A 14646-nucleotide genomic window follows, 5' to 3' on the forward strand; every position below is an offset into this window, starting at 1 on the left:
TGGAGGTGGTGCTGCGAAGATAGGCAGAGTCCAAAACGTGGAAGACTGGACTGGTGAACTTGGATTTTTATTTTTTGACTTTGTGCTGTTGTTTAAGAATGTGGCTAACTAAAAAAGAATAGTAGATTCAAGGAAAACTAATACTGTTCCAATTGTAGGAATATGTATGACAAAATCATAAAGATGTCTGAGCGGAGTTTGGGAAACACTGCCATAAACTGTGTGTGCTCTTGAGAGATTTTTTTTAAATATATATATATATATATATATATATATGTATTTAGATTTATTTATTTTTTTTTTTTTTCTATAGAGGCATGTTTTATTTATTTATTTATTTGCTTGTTTGTTTGTTTTGTTTATACATGCACTGGGTACAGTCAGAAGCGCGGGAGGGTGAGAGGATTCACCAGAGCCAGAGCCGGGAGCAGAGCAGGCAGAAGGACCGAAGTACACTGCTGAGGGGAGCAGTGGGCGGCAGGAGAGGTCTGCGTGCCACGTGGGACCCTCCTCCGGTGGCCTGGGAGCAGCCGGGGATCGAACCGGCGCCGTAGAGGGCTCGGGCAGCTTCGCAACCCAGCACTTAACCGCTGCGCCACCGGGGAGGCCCCTAGATTTATTTTATTTATATAAGAGCTGGTGTACAGGCCAGAGTCGCAGGAGGATGAGAGGATTCACCAGAGAGAGAGCGGGGAGCAGAACAGGCGGACAGACCGAAGACACTGCTGAGGGGAGCAGCTGGCGAGTCAGGAGAGGTCTGCTGTGCCATGTGGGTTGCTCCCTGGCCGGCCAGGGATCGAACTCATGCTGCAGAGGCTGCGGATTGCTTCATAGTGTGGTGCTTAACCCCTTGTGCCACCAGGGAGGCCCACCCTTGAGAGTTTTTTTTTTTTTAAGATTTATGTATTTATTTATTTATTTATTTATTTATTTATTTATTTATACAAGCACTGGGTAGAAGCGCGGGAGGGTGAGAGAATCCACCAGAGTCAGAGCGGGGAGCAGAGCAGGCAGAAGGACCGAAGTACACTGCCGAGGGGAGCAGCGGGCGGCAGGAGAGGTCTGCGCGCCATGTGGGACCCTCCTCCGGTGGCCGGGGAGCAGCCAGGGATGGAACTGGCTCTGCAGAGGCTGCGGGCAGCTTCGCAACCCAGCGCTCAACCACTATGCCACCGGGGAGGCCCAAATTTTTAACAGACAATGACAGTAGGTTTTGGAAATATTCTGGCCTGGAATGGGGCAAAAACCAAAAATATTTTAGAAGCAATAAACCAGGTGACATAACTTGAAATGAGTCAGTGACAAATGTTTATGTTGGAAAGTAAATGATAGGACTTGTTGACAGATGAGGTCTAAGTTGTGTGGGGTAGAGCAGCATTCGGTGTAGTATCTTAGTTTCTGCCATGTATTATTTAATGAATGCTAAAATGATGAAGGAATGCATGGGAGTTTGGTTTGTGCTGTGCTGAGTTTAGGATGCTGCCAAGTCAGACATTGAGGTGGAGGTGTCCACATGACTGGTACACAGGTTGGTTAGGTAACATATTGACTGCCAAATGTGCTCCAGACACTGTTCTAATAATATTAAAATCAGGAGAAAGATCTCGATAAGTGGTTTTCAATCGGGGGTAATTATTTCCCACAGAGGATATTTGGCAATGTCTGAAGACATTTTTTGATGGTTGTAAATTGGGGGTAGAGGTGCTGAGGTATAGTAGGCAGAGATGTTGCTAAACATCCTGTAGGGCACAGGATGGCAGCCCCTCCCCTATCAGAGAATTATCAGTAGTGCTGTTTGAGAAACTGGTTTAGAGTAACTATACAGATATAACCGAGTTATTAAAGGTGTGTATATCATTGTCATCTTGGATTCCTACTCTTCATTCCCAGTGATTTGTAAACTATATTTGTAGATTACAAAGGCTCTGGAAAATGTAATTTTAGATAGATTTTACTTCCTTTTTTAAGATTTATTTATTTATGCATACAAGATCTGGGGTACAGGCCAGAGGTGTGTGTGGCGAGAGGACTCACCAGAGACAGAGCGGGGAACAGAACAGGCAGACTGACCCAAATACACTGCTGAGGGGAGCAGTGGGCAAGACAGGAGAGGTCTGTTGTGCCATGTGGGTAGCTCCCTGGCTGGGGATCAAACTCGTGCTCCAGTGGCTGCGGACAGCCTCGTAGGTTGTGTCTTAACCCCTTGCGCCACCACAGAGGCCCTAGATTTTACTTCTTAAACTAATGGTACTTTATAGATACCAGTATGTTGAAAGTAAATAAAGAAAATGATATGTTGTGATCACCTAAACAAAGAATTACAAAAATTTAAAACCGAGTATATTTGAGATGCAAGAGTGAACAGAGTGACAGGGGAGAGTAGAATGCAACTGTGGACAGTATCTTTTTTTTTTTTTTAAAGATTTATTTATTTATTTATACATGCACTGGGTACAGTCAGAAGCGCGGGAGGGTGAGAGAATTCACCAGAGCCAGAGCGGGGAGCAGAGCAGGCAGAAGGACCGAAGTACACTGCTGAGGGGAGCAGCGGGCGGCAGGAGAGGTCTGCGCGCCATGTGGGACCCTCCTCCGGTGGCCGGGGAGCAGCTGGGGATCGAACCGGTGCTGCAGAGGCTGCGGGCAGCTTCGCAACCCAGCGCTCAACCGCTGCGCCACCGGGGAGGCCCTGTGGACAGTATCTTGAGGAAAAGGGAGAGACGTTCTTAGGGTCTCCTAAGAATGGGGGGTTATGAATTCTTGCTTAAGGATTAGGAACTGTAGGGATTGATGAGTGTAGTTTGCCCTAAATTTGGAATAAGATCGATAATCTCGCTTCAGAGACTGTTTGGAGCAGTAAGAGAATCCATGCTTCTTACGAGCCAAACAGAGCAACATTACAAAGGACTTTGGAGCAGAGGGTCATGTGTCTTGCCCCTGGCCAGGCTGGGCTCTGTGAGGCCACTGCATATTTAGTTGACTGACCTGCTAGAGACTTAGCTCTTTAAATATCCTTGATTGGGATCTGCAGAATTGGCAGTCACAGGAGGCAGCTATTACTTTACTCAAATTAGCATGCCTGGCCTGGGGTTGGAGGATGCTGCTGAAGTAGTTTACATGTGCTCTCCAGACACTCACTGGCCTTTGAGGTTGGCAGGGTTTCACAGTGATGATCTTTAGTTTATGGTCCAATATTACTTTTCTGATCAGCACTGGGGGTGTGGGTCAGCCACCTGCAGTGACTTTGCAGTTCAGGAGGCATTATTGGCTAGAGGTCCAGTTATTTGTGGGTGCAAAGTTTGGCACATTCAAATATAGGAATCATGGAGTCCCTCAAAAATCTATGCCGCAGTTAGTTTCAAAATGTGATTAAATACACAAGTTTTCCGCTCACCTTTTAGTGGCCTCTTGGTTGGTTTCCAGTTTTGGCCTATTAATAAATAAAGCTACAATGAACATTGTGTCCAAAATGTTAATTCACTTTGTTCCAAAAAGGAGGGTGGTTTACAGAGATGAATTTAATATAGCTAGATAAATTTCATTCAGAATAAGTAAAAGAGAAAAAGAGAAAATAAAGATAGGCTAATAAGATGGAATCAACAGTAAAAATAAGACTAATGTATAAAATGAAAGCTCTGAAATTTTGGTTATTTGTATGAGATTAGACCTTAAGCTTCTTAGAGCCTACAGAAATATGGAAACTGATCAATGAAAAATGTTTGAGATACAAGATGATAAAAACAAGCTTCTCGGGGAAATCACATCTTACTGTAACAGGAGCAAAGAGATATTCTTCCCCTGAGTTTTCCTTGAAGGCTACTGTTTAATTACACTATCTTTTGCACCTTTTTTGTAGTCTAGACAATGGCACTTTGGCGAGGACTCTTTACTATAATGCTGTATAAGGTCTTGGTTGCGAGACTTTAAAATGCATTTGGGGGTAAAGCAATTGGTTAAAGAGGATAGTGTGATTACGTGGTGAGGACACATCTCTGGAGAAGTTATTCAGGGTGGAGTTTATGGTAAGTTGTTTGGGGAACATTTTAAACATCTTTAAAGTAATGTGTACATAGTGAAAGGTAACTAACAGTTTCCTGCCAGTGGGCAAGAAATTAACATTGTAAATAGAGAAATTTTCTCTCTGAGTGATGCATTGTGGACATGGGAGATGAACTTCTGTGGTGCAAATGTGTCAGAGGTTATGTAAGGGGAAAACATTCAAATTATATTCACGGTATGGCAACCTAGTCTTAAAATATATAGATCTGGAGCTTCCCTGGTGGCCTAAGGATTAAGTCTCAGCACTAACAACACCATGGCTTGAGTTCGATCTTCTGCGCCCAGGGAGCTGACCCACATGGCGCAGCAGACCCCTCCTGTCTTGCCTGTTGCTCCCCTCAGCACTGTATTTCAGTAGATGCGCCTATTCTGTTCCCCGCTCTGTCTCTGATGAATCCTCTCATACCCCTGGCCTATACCCCAGTTCTATACAAACTAAAATAAAAAGTCTTTTTTTTTTTTTAAAGATTTATTTACACATATAAGAACTGGGGTGTAGGTCAGTGGTGCAGCAATTGCTGCTGCAGTTGCTGGTGATAGCTTGATAGCACAGACTTTAACCTCTGTTCCACCAGGGAGACCCTTGATGGAATTCTTTTTGAGGAGGAGGTTTTTGAGGAGAAATTCTCTTATGAGGCAATGGAATTCACTTTGATGAATGTTCCTGAAAAAATATTGCAGATAGTATCCATCATAATCAGAGAAATGCACTGATATTTTTTATTTTTAAAATGGCATAGTATCAAGGCAGAGGAGGCAGGGTGGGCAGTTAGAAGCGGGGTGAGTACAGTGGACTATGGTGGAGGGCTAAAGTGATAACACCTTAGGGGAGAAATCCTATACTGTCAACGGACTAACAAAGATGTAAAACAATGGTACTTCATTAAAAAATATAATAAAATGGCATAGCATCTATCAGAGAAGACATTTACAAAGTATTAATTGTGACTTTATGAAGCTAAATTAAAAAGAACAGTGCTCTTTGGCAAGATGAGAAGGGAAGTGGTGATGAAAAGCTTTTAAAAAATGCAGGTCAAACATGACATGTTTATTCTTTTTTTTTTTTTTAAGATTTATTTATTTTTATACAAGAGCTGGGGTTCAGGCCAGAGGTGCGGGAGGATGAGGGAATTCACCAGAGACAGAGTGGGGAGCAGAACAGGCAGAAGATCCAAAATACACTGCTGAGGGGAGCAGTGGGCGAACCAGGAGAGGTCGGGAATCGAACTGGTGCTGCAGAGGCTGCGGGACAGCTTCACAGCGCTGCGCTCAACCCGCTGTGCTCAACCTGCTGCGCCACCAGGGAGGCCCTATTCTTTTGAATTATCCTTAAGCTAGATGGATGTGAGTTAGGGCAAAAAAAAAAAGTTGCAAATATCAGCTTGTAAACTTTGGGGGCTAATTAATATAAAAATAATAAAAATTATATATCACAGATTTAATGGGTTATAATAGAAATAGCATACTGTACAACATTGATCTTTTGAAATTAGCTGGAAGGGCAGCCCTCTCTACCTGTAAGGAGATAATTGAGTTGATGTGGTCTAGGTGGTAATTATTATTTTTTAATAGGTTGTATACATGAATATATATGCTATTTATATAATATCAATGTATGTAATTTATACATCTTGTATATAATTTATTTAAAAATAATAGCTTTATTGAGATGTAATTCAAATGTCATAAAATTAATTTTTTTTTTTAAAGATTTATTTATTTATACAAGCTCTGGGCACAGTCAGAAGCATGGGAGGGTGAGAGAATTCACCAGAGCCAGAGCAGGGAACAGAGCAGGCAGACTGACGAAATACACTGCTGAGGGGAGCAGCGGGCACAGCAGGAGAGGTCTGCGCGCCATGTGGGACCCTCGCTGGTGGCCTGGGATCAAACGGGCGCTGCAGAGGCTGCGGGCAGCCTTGCAGCCCAGCGCTCAACCGCTGCGCCACTGGGGAGGCCCCTATAAAATTCATTTTAAAGGCATACCGTTCATTGAGTTTTAGTTTAAATTCATGGAGTTGTTCAACCATCACTATAATCAGTGTTCTCGTTACCTGAAAGAAAAACTCCGTATCCATCAGCACAACCATCCAAAATCCTCCTCCAAATCTCAGCCTTAGGTCCAGCCTCTAATCTGTTTTCTTTCTCTATGAATTTTTCTGTTCTGAACATTTTATATAAATTGAATCATACTGTTTTGTGGACTTTTGTCCACTTAACATATTATTTCCAAGGTTCATCTATGTTTTCATTCCCTTCTGTGACTGACCGATATTTCATGGTATGTTTGTACATTTCTTTATCCATTTATCTGTTGATGGAAATAGGTTGTTTCCATCTTTTGGTCATTGTGAATCATGGTGCAGTTGACATCAATGTACAAGTGTGTTTGAGTCCCTGCTTTCAATTTTTTTGAGCATATATAGGAGAATGAAATTGTTGGGTCATTTGGAAGTCTTCTTGTAGCATTTTTTATATTTTTATTATTTATGTATGTATTTAAGATTTATTTTTCATGCATACAAGAACCGGGGTACAGGCCAGATTGGCGGGAGGGTGAGAGGATTTATCAGAGACAGAGTGGGAACAGAACAGGCAGACTGACTGAAACATACTGTTGAGGGGAGCCGCGCCATGTGGGATTCTCACTGGCTGGTCCGGGATCGAACAGCTTCACAGCGCTTTGCTCAACCGCCTCCGCCACCAGGGGAGGTCCCTGTAGCATTTTTTTAAATATATTTTTTTACTTTTTACATCATTGTTCATTTTTAAAGAACATTTGCTTCCCCCACCCCTATAGGTAGCATTTTGAGGAACTGTCAAACTGTTTTCTATAGCAACTACCAGCAGTGTATGAGAGTTTCAGTTTCTTCACATCTTTGTCGGCACTTCACATCTTTGTCGGCACTTGTTATATTCTGTTTTTAACAAACAGTAGCCAGGGCCCTCCCTGGTGGCGCAAGGGGTTAAGTCTCAACACCATGAAGCTATCCACGGCCACTGTGTCATGATTTCAATCAGCATGAGTTTGATCCCCAGCCTGGGAGCTGATCCATTTGGCACAGCAGATGGCTCCTGTCTCACCCGCTACTTCCCTCAGCAGTGTATTTCAGTAGATCTGTCTGTTCTGCTCCCCCACTCTGTCTCTGGTGAATCTTCTCACTGCCTCCCCCCCTTCACCTCTGACCTATACCCCAGCTCTTTTATGCATAAATAAATCTTTAAAAAATAAAAAACGATAGCCATCCTAGTACGTATGGTGTTGTATTCCCTTATTTGTATTTATTTATCTAATGACTAATTATATTGAATATTTTTTCATGTGCCTAATATGTATCTTCTTTGGAGATACTTCTATTCAAGTCCTTTGTCCATTTTTAATTAGGTTGTCTTTATTGTGAGTCATAGGAATTCTTTATATATTGTAGATATTTAACTCTCATTGGATATGATATATGATTTCCATATATTTTCTCCCAATCTGTGAGTTGTCTTTTCATTATCCTTTTATACATAGAAGATTTTAATTTTCATCAAGGTCTCTCTCTCCCCCTCTCCCCCCCGCCCCAGTATTAACCTTTATCTAGATCATTGTAGAAGTCTGCTAACTGGTTTCCCTACTTTTCTGTCTTTTCCTCTTCCCTACTCCTCAATTCCCATAGTCCATTTATAGCAGTATAGCAGACGTAAGAGCATGCACTCCTTTGCTCAGAAACTTCTAATGTTTTCTCATTAAAAGCCCAAGTTTTTACATTTAGCCCTGAAAGACATAAAATACATGGTATTCTCATATTTTCTCCTTATTCAGTTCATTCTTGCTTTACCAGCCTTGATATTGTATCTCAGATAGCAAACATGCTTCCACCTCAGGGTTTTTTTTTTTGTTTTTTTTTTTAAGATTGATTCATTTATGCATACAAGAGCTGGGGTGCAGGCCAGAGGTACGGGTGTGTGTGTGTGAGAGGATTCACTAGAGACAGAGTGGAGAGCAGAATAGGTGGATCCATTGAAATACACTGCTGAGGGGAGCAGCGGGCGAGACAGGAGAGGTCTGCTGAGCCATGTGGGTTGCTCCCTGGCCTGGGATGGAACTCATGACACAGTGGCTGTGGATAGCTTCATAGTGCTGAGACTTACCCCCTTGCTCCACCAGGGAGACCCTCTAAGTGGTTTTTATTGAAACCTGAATTTTACAACTGAAGGAAATGAGAGGATAGCTTTCATTATAAAGCCAAGACTCAGAGTTCAGAAACATTGTTTAGCTCACGGGTACTTGTTGCTATTGTGAATAATGGATAGCCTATAGGCTGGGATCTTAGTTAAAGCATCTGAGGGGTGTGGGAATTTAACATAAGAAGGAACTAGCTACTCAGGCCAGGACCAGGACTCTAGACTGAAAGGGAGATGTTGGGTTGAAGATCAGGAAATTATTCTAGTAATAAGAACAAACCATCTTATTTTGAAATTTTCTAAATAGCTCTAGTTCCTCTCATTTTCTCTTGGGGGGCCTTTTTTCTTCCTCCTTCCCCTTTCTAATTGTGAGTTCTCTCCTATGCCTGCCTTTGTAAAGTGTTACAGACATAGCTGTAAAAGTGTGTCTCATATTTATGTAAATTGTAGCATTTAGATTTCTTAATTAATGTTTAAAATCATTTCATTATGCCTTTTTGGCAGACCTGTTATAGAATCCAGGAGGGCCTCTGGCTGTAGTATAAGCTGTTGTCAGATGGAAGGATGGTTCCCCTCCTATTCGCTCGCTCTTTCTTTCTTTTTAAGATTTGTTTATTTATACATACAAGAGCTAGAGTATAGGCCAGAGATGAGGGGAGTGAGAGGATTCACCAGAGACGGAGTGGGGGCAGAATAGGCTGATCTTCTGAAATACAGTGCTGAGGGGAGCTGCAGGTGAGACAAGAGAGATCTGCTGCGCCATGTGGGTCAGCTCCCTGGCCAGGGATTGAACTCATGACTCAGTGGTTGGTGATTGCTTGATAGCGCTGAGACTTTAACCCCTGCACCAACAGGGAGGCCCTGAACATAGATTTTCATTGTCAGGAGTGCAGTAGCTAGGTCATATGATAAGTGCATGGTTTGCAATTAACTTTAAAAATTAGCAGATAGGGCCTCCCCGGTGGCGTAGCGGTTGAGCGCTGGGTTGTGAAGCTCCGTGCAGCCTCTGCGGCGCCGGTTCAATCCCCGGCTGCTCCCCGGCCACCAGAGGAGGGTCCCACATGGCGCGCAGACCTCTCCTGCCGTCCGCTGCTCCCCTCAGCAGTGTACTTTGGTCTTTCTGCCTGCTCTGTTCCCCGCTCTGGCTCTGGTGAATTCTCTCACCCTCCCGCGCTTCTGACTGTACCCAGTGCATGTATAAAACAAACAAACAAACAAATAAAAACAAATAAATAAATAAAAAAAATACGTGCCTCTTTAAAAAAAAGATTAGCAGATAAAAACCTATTCTTGTTAAAATTTTTTTTAACAGGAAAAGCTTTCTTTTTGGTAAAAATCGCCAGTTTACAGTTTCTTCTAAAACAATCTTCTAGAATCTGTTTTTGGAGCCAGAGAGTTTGCATTTCAGAGTTGTCATTGTATCATCTTTAGGCTTTATGAGATGATAGAGGGAATCCCTGGAATCCCAGGGCCCTCAAAAGGTAGTTTCTTTTGCTATCAAACAATATGTACATATTAGTTATTATCTATTTTGCACTCAATACTTAGTGTTAATATTGGAATGAAAGATTACATTTTATTCTCTTTCAGCGGCTCTGTGACTATGTGTGTGACCTCCTCTTGGAAGAGTCAAACGTCCAGCCAGTATCTACGCCAGTAACAGTGTGTGGGGATATACACGGACAGGTAAGATGTCAGGAGCAGAATTTTAGCTTTTGTATAGTCCATAGTTCATTGTGTTTACAATTGTGCTGTAAGAATAAACCAAGTAATATTTTTTCCTGGTTCTAATAAGAAAATTGAGGGGTTGCCTGTATTATCCAGTACTTTGCATGTACAGCTATGATCAGAAGGCAGTAAGTTTGGCACAAATTAAAACTGTTCAAATTAATTGAAATCGTAAACATATATATATATATATATATATATATATATATATATCTTCAGTTAAATTTTTAAAAAAATTTATTTTTGCATAGAAGAACTAGGGTGTAGGCCAGAGGTGTGGGGCAGAGGGGTTGTGAGAGAATTCACCAGAGACAGAGTAGGGAACAGAACAGACGGATTGACTGAAATACACTGCTGAGGGGAGCAGCGGGCGAGACAGGAGAGGTCTGCTGTGCCATGTGTGTAGCTCCCTGGCTGGGGATCGAATTCCTGCAGCAGTGGCTGCGGATAACTTCATAGTACTGACGCTTAGCCCCTTGCTCCACTAGGGAGGTCCCTAACCTTTGTTTTGAGGTTAACAAAATGTACTTTTTCACATATCTCAGGTCAGTTTTTTCAAAATTCTGTGAGATTGAAACTTTTTGTAAAGAAGGGGAAAATTAGCCAAGCTCACCAGCTACTGAGGGACAGACCAGAGATTTGAAACTCATTTGGGTGCCTGGTAGCCCATGTTATTTTAAGTGCCATCAAACTGCAGACATGTTTCTCTTGTATGTCACCCTTTAAAATAATTGCTAATGGAAAGTTTAGAATTTGAGGGACCCTAAACTCTGACAACTGATTAAATCAAATGTAAAATGTATCTTTTGACATTTCTATAGTTGTCTTCCCATTGGGCTAGTTCTGGAATTGCAGGATTGGATTAAGAGTATAAACAAACTTGTTGGCAAAGCATTGGTTGGGAGAAACATTGAAACAGTGTAATCTAGTGAGGAGATTGTAAATTTCAACATCAGAGCATGTTTTAAGTCCCCCTTTGGCTACATAGTAATTATTTAAGAAACCACTTGAGTAGGTCACAGTTCTTTGTCCTTGAGACTCTGTAAAGTGGCATAAAAACAATTGACAGTAAAATTGCTGATGCATCAGTTTGAATTAAGGGAGTGATACTGGACTAATACTCATCACTAGCATGTATGCTTGGTAAAATAAATTTTAAGGACGCTCCCTGTTCTATGGCAAAAGCAACTGTTTTATCCATTTTTTAAAAGATTCATTTTATTTATACAAGAACTGGAGACAGGCCAGAGGTGCTGGAGGGTGGGAGAATGCACCAGAGACAGAGCAGGGAGCAGGGCAGGCAGAGGACCAAAAACACTGCTGAGGGGAGCAGCGGGCAAGTCAGGAGAGGTCTCCTGTGCCTTGTGGGTATCTCCCTGGCTGGCAGGGAATTGAACCCACGCTGCAGAGGCTGCAGACAGCTTCACAGTGCTGTGCTCAACCCGCTGCGCCACCAGGGAGACCCACCATCTTTTTTGTATTCCCTTCCATCCTTTGTGTGTAAACATAGTCAATTTTTACATAGTAAGATTGTTTTTTTTTTTTTTTTAAGATTTATTTATGCATATAAGAACTGGGGTACAGGCCAGAAGTGTCAGGGGGGTGAGAGGATTCACCAGAGACAGAGCAGGGAACAGAACAGGCAGATCCACTGAAATACACTGCTGAGGGGAGCAGTAGGCAAGTCAGGCAAGGTCTGCTGCGCCATGTGGGTTGCTCCCTGGCTGGGGATCGAACTCATGCTACAGTGGCTGTGGATAGCTTCATAGGTTGCGTCTTAACCCCTTGTGCCACCAGGGAGGCCCTACATAGTAAAGTTGTATAGTTATGTAATAGGTATAGTTTTTCCTAATAATTTTTCTATTTTGCTGTAGTTTTGCCAAAACCATTTATGACTGCAATAAGGTACTTGAGTTGGTAGATCTACTTTATTTAAGATATTCCCTTATGTTAATCATAAAGATTGACTCTTCCGTTCTTATAAGTAATGTTGTAACACTTTTTCTGTTGAGCTATAGATATATATTTATATATTTTTTATATATTTAGATTTATTTATTTATTTATGCATACAAGAGCTGGGGTGTTGGCCAGTGGTATAGGGTTGGGGGCTGGGGTATATGTGAGGGGATTCACTAGAGACAGAGTGTCTGCAGCAGAACAGGCAGACTGACTGAAATACACTGCTGAGGGGAGCATCGTGGGAGAGAAAAGAGGTCTGCTGCGCCATGTGGGTCACCTTCCTGGCTGGGGATCGAACTTGTACTGCAGTAGCTATGGATTGCTTCATAGTGCTGACACTTAACCCCTTGCACCACCAGGGAAGCCCTCTGTTGATATCTTTTTATAAGCATTTGGCCTTTTTCTTGATTTTAGGATATAGTCACAGAAATGGCCAAAGTAACACAAACACACACAGTCTGTATCTATGCAATGATGTATATATCAAGTTACATCTTTTTTATTGCTCAAACTGTGTGAATGTATGTATGTATACGTGTATATACACGTATAAATGATATGTGATATAGGTATACATACCATAAATACATTTGTGGGGTGAGAAGTGGGCATTTCTATTCCTTTCAAAGGAAAGGAACTCCACATAAAGAAATGCATAGCATTTTTTTTTTTTAAGATTTATTTTTATTTATTTATGCATACAAGAACTGGAGTGTAGGCCAGAGGGACAGGAGTGAGAGGATTCACCAGAGCAATGAGGCTTTAATCCCTGTGCCAGCAGGGAGGCCAGACAGCACATATTTTGAACAAATAATAGTACCACTCAATTGAGATTAAATGTTTGTTTACTATTTGCTTGTTAATTTTACAAAGACAGGGCACTTTTATTTTAAATTTTCTATATTTTTATTCTCAGCAAGTAATGATTTCAGATTTATGAAACATTGTTACAAAAGGTAGTGCCTTAGTTCTTTCAGTAGTTAATGCTGAAATTTTGCTTTTGTTTACCAGAACTAAGATTCCTTTACTGATTTTTGTTAGAAGTTTAAGCAGTCATTTTGTTTTCAAGTGTAAAAGACAAATGTTAGGAAATTATTAGTTGTATTCTAGTCAATTCCTTTAATCCATAATCCTTTTTCAGAAAAATACTAACATTTTCTTTATGAGTTAGGATTAGGATAATTTGGTTGATTGAACTCACCCAATACACAATTTGCTAGTTACCAGTTTACAGAGTATGATGAAATACACAAGTCTTCTATTTTGTTGATTGTTCAGAACATACTTCACAGCTATGGAGCCTAGGGTACACATTTCCAGTAGTAGAGTATAGAAAGTAAATTTCATGTAAATTCATTTTTTCAAAAAATTCTTAGCCATTTGTTTCCTTATCTTTTGTCTCAATAGATGCTGAGTATGAGGCAGAGTATCTAGGTTACCTTACTTACAGAGTATGTATCTCATAAATGATGTCAGAATTCTCAAGTTATTGGGAAATGTATGAGAGAAATTTGGGGGCTGGGGCTATAACTTTAACAATTACTTTGCAGGTAACTGTGAACTTTAGTTTGTGCTTTTTTTTCCCCTTGAAGACTTGGAAGCTGTGGGCATGGCAGTTTTGCTTATAATTTATTTCTTTTTATAAATGTAAATATTTGAATCAGTAAACTGCTTCTTTATACATTTGTTCTCAGTTTTATTTTACTCTTTCGCAGGAATTTGTAATCAGTATATATTGCCTTTATTTTATAGTTTTATGACCTTTGTGAACTCTTCAGAACTGGAGGCCAGGTTCCTGATACAAACTACATATTTATGGTATGTTTAAATTAATCTGTGGATTGATGAATATACACATATACACTTTAGCTGTTAAGATATTTGCTTATTTTCCTTTTGGAATACAGTATTACTATGGAATTTTTTCTGAATCCTTTTATCATTTTCATTACTTTTGAAAGTTTCTGGGTCACTTTCCCATTCTATATTTTTTTTTCTCAGGATTTATCTTTATGCATACAAAAACTGGGGCTGTAGGCCAGGGGTGCAGGGTATGAGAGGATTTATCAGCAACAGAGTGGGGAGCAGAACAGGCAGATCTACTGAAATACTGCTGAGGAGAGCAGCAGGTGAGACAGAAAACGTCTGCTGTGCCATGTGGGTTAGCCCCCTGGCCAGGGATTGAATTCATGCTGCAGTGGTGATAGCTTGATAACTTGATAGCACTGACTTAACCCTGCATCAATAGGGAGGCCCCATTTTCCCATTCTTTTAGCTCTTTTCTTATTGGTCTAATATTGGACCAAGTACATTAATGGGATGTTTAAATAGTATGTGACCATATGCAGTTGTTAAATACAAAACTAAACCTAGAACACTTAATTTTAATTATGGTACCTCCTTTTACCAAAAAAAAAAAAAATAATAATAATAACAATAAGTTGGTAGCTATTCTTACACAGTTAAAATGATTTTTGAAATTCATTTTAAAACTCATGATTCACACATGACCTTTTAGAAAAATCAATTAAGTAGCAGAAAATTTTAAATTGTGATTTTTATGGGAAAATCCTTGAGAGGATTACACAGCAGGTTTCCTATAGCCTTCTTTTTTTTTTAATTTAAATTTATTTATTCATACAAGCACTGGTTACAGTCAGAAGCGTGGGAGGGTGACAGAATTCACCAGAGCCAGAGCGGAGAACAGAACAGGCAGACTGATGAAATACG

The 14646-nt window shown here is 40.8% G+C and overlaps 1 protein-coding gene across 1 annotated transcript in view; it reads left to right on the forward strand.

Annotated features, from left to right (window-relative positions):
- The window catches only part of PPP6C (protein phosphatase 6 catalytic subunit), a 30055-nt gene that overhangs the window by 7568 nt on the left and 7841 nt on the right, over positions 1 to 14646 (forward strand). The window contains exons 2-3 of the mRNA XM_037492019.1: positions 9817 to 9912; positions 13669 to 13734. Of these exons, the coding sequence (XP_037347916.1) occupies positions 9817 to 9912; positions 13669 to 13734 (162 nt within the window). The remainder of the gene's footprint in view (positions 1 to 9816; positions 9913 to 13668; positions 13735 to 14646) is intronic.

The sequence above is a fragment of the Talpa occidentalis genome, unplaced genomic scaffold (assembly GCF_014898055.3).
Source record: "Talpa occidentalis isolate TD23 unplaced genomic scaffold, MPIMG_talOcc4v2.1 talOcc4.7, whole genome shotgun sequence".
Classification (NCBI taxonomy): domain Eukaryota; kingdom Metazoa; phylum Chordata; class Mammalia; order Eulipotyphla; family Talpidae; genus Talpa; species Talpa occidentalis.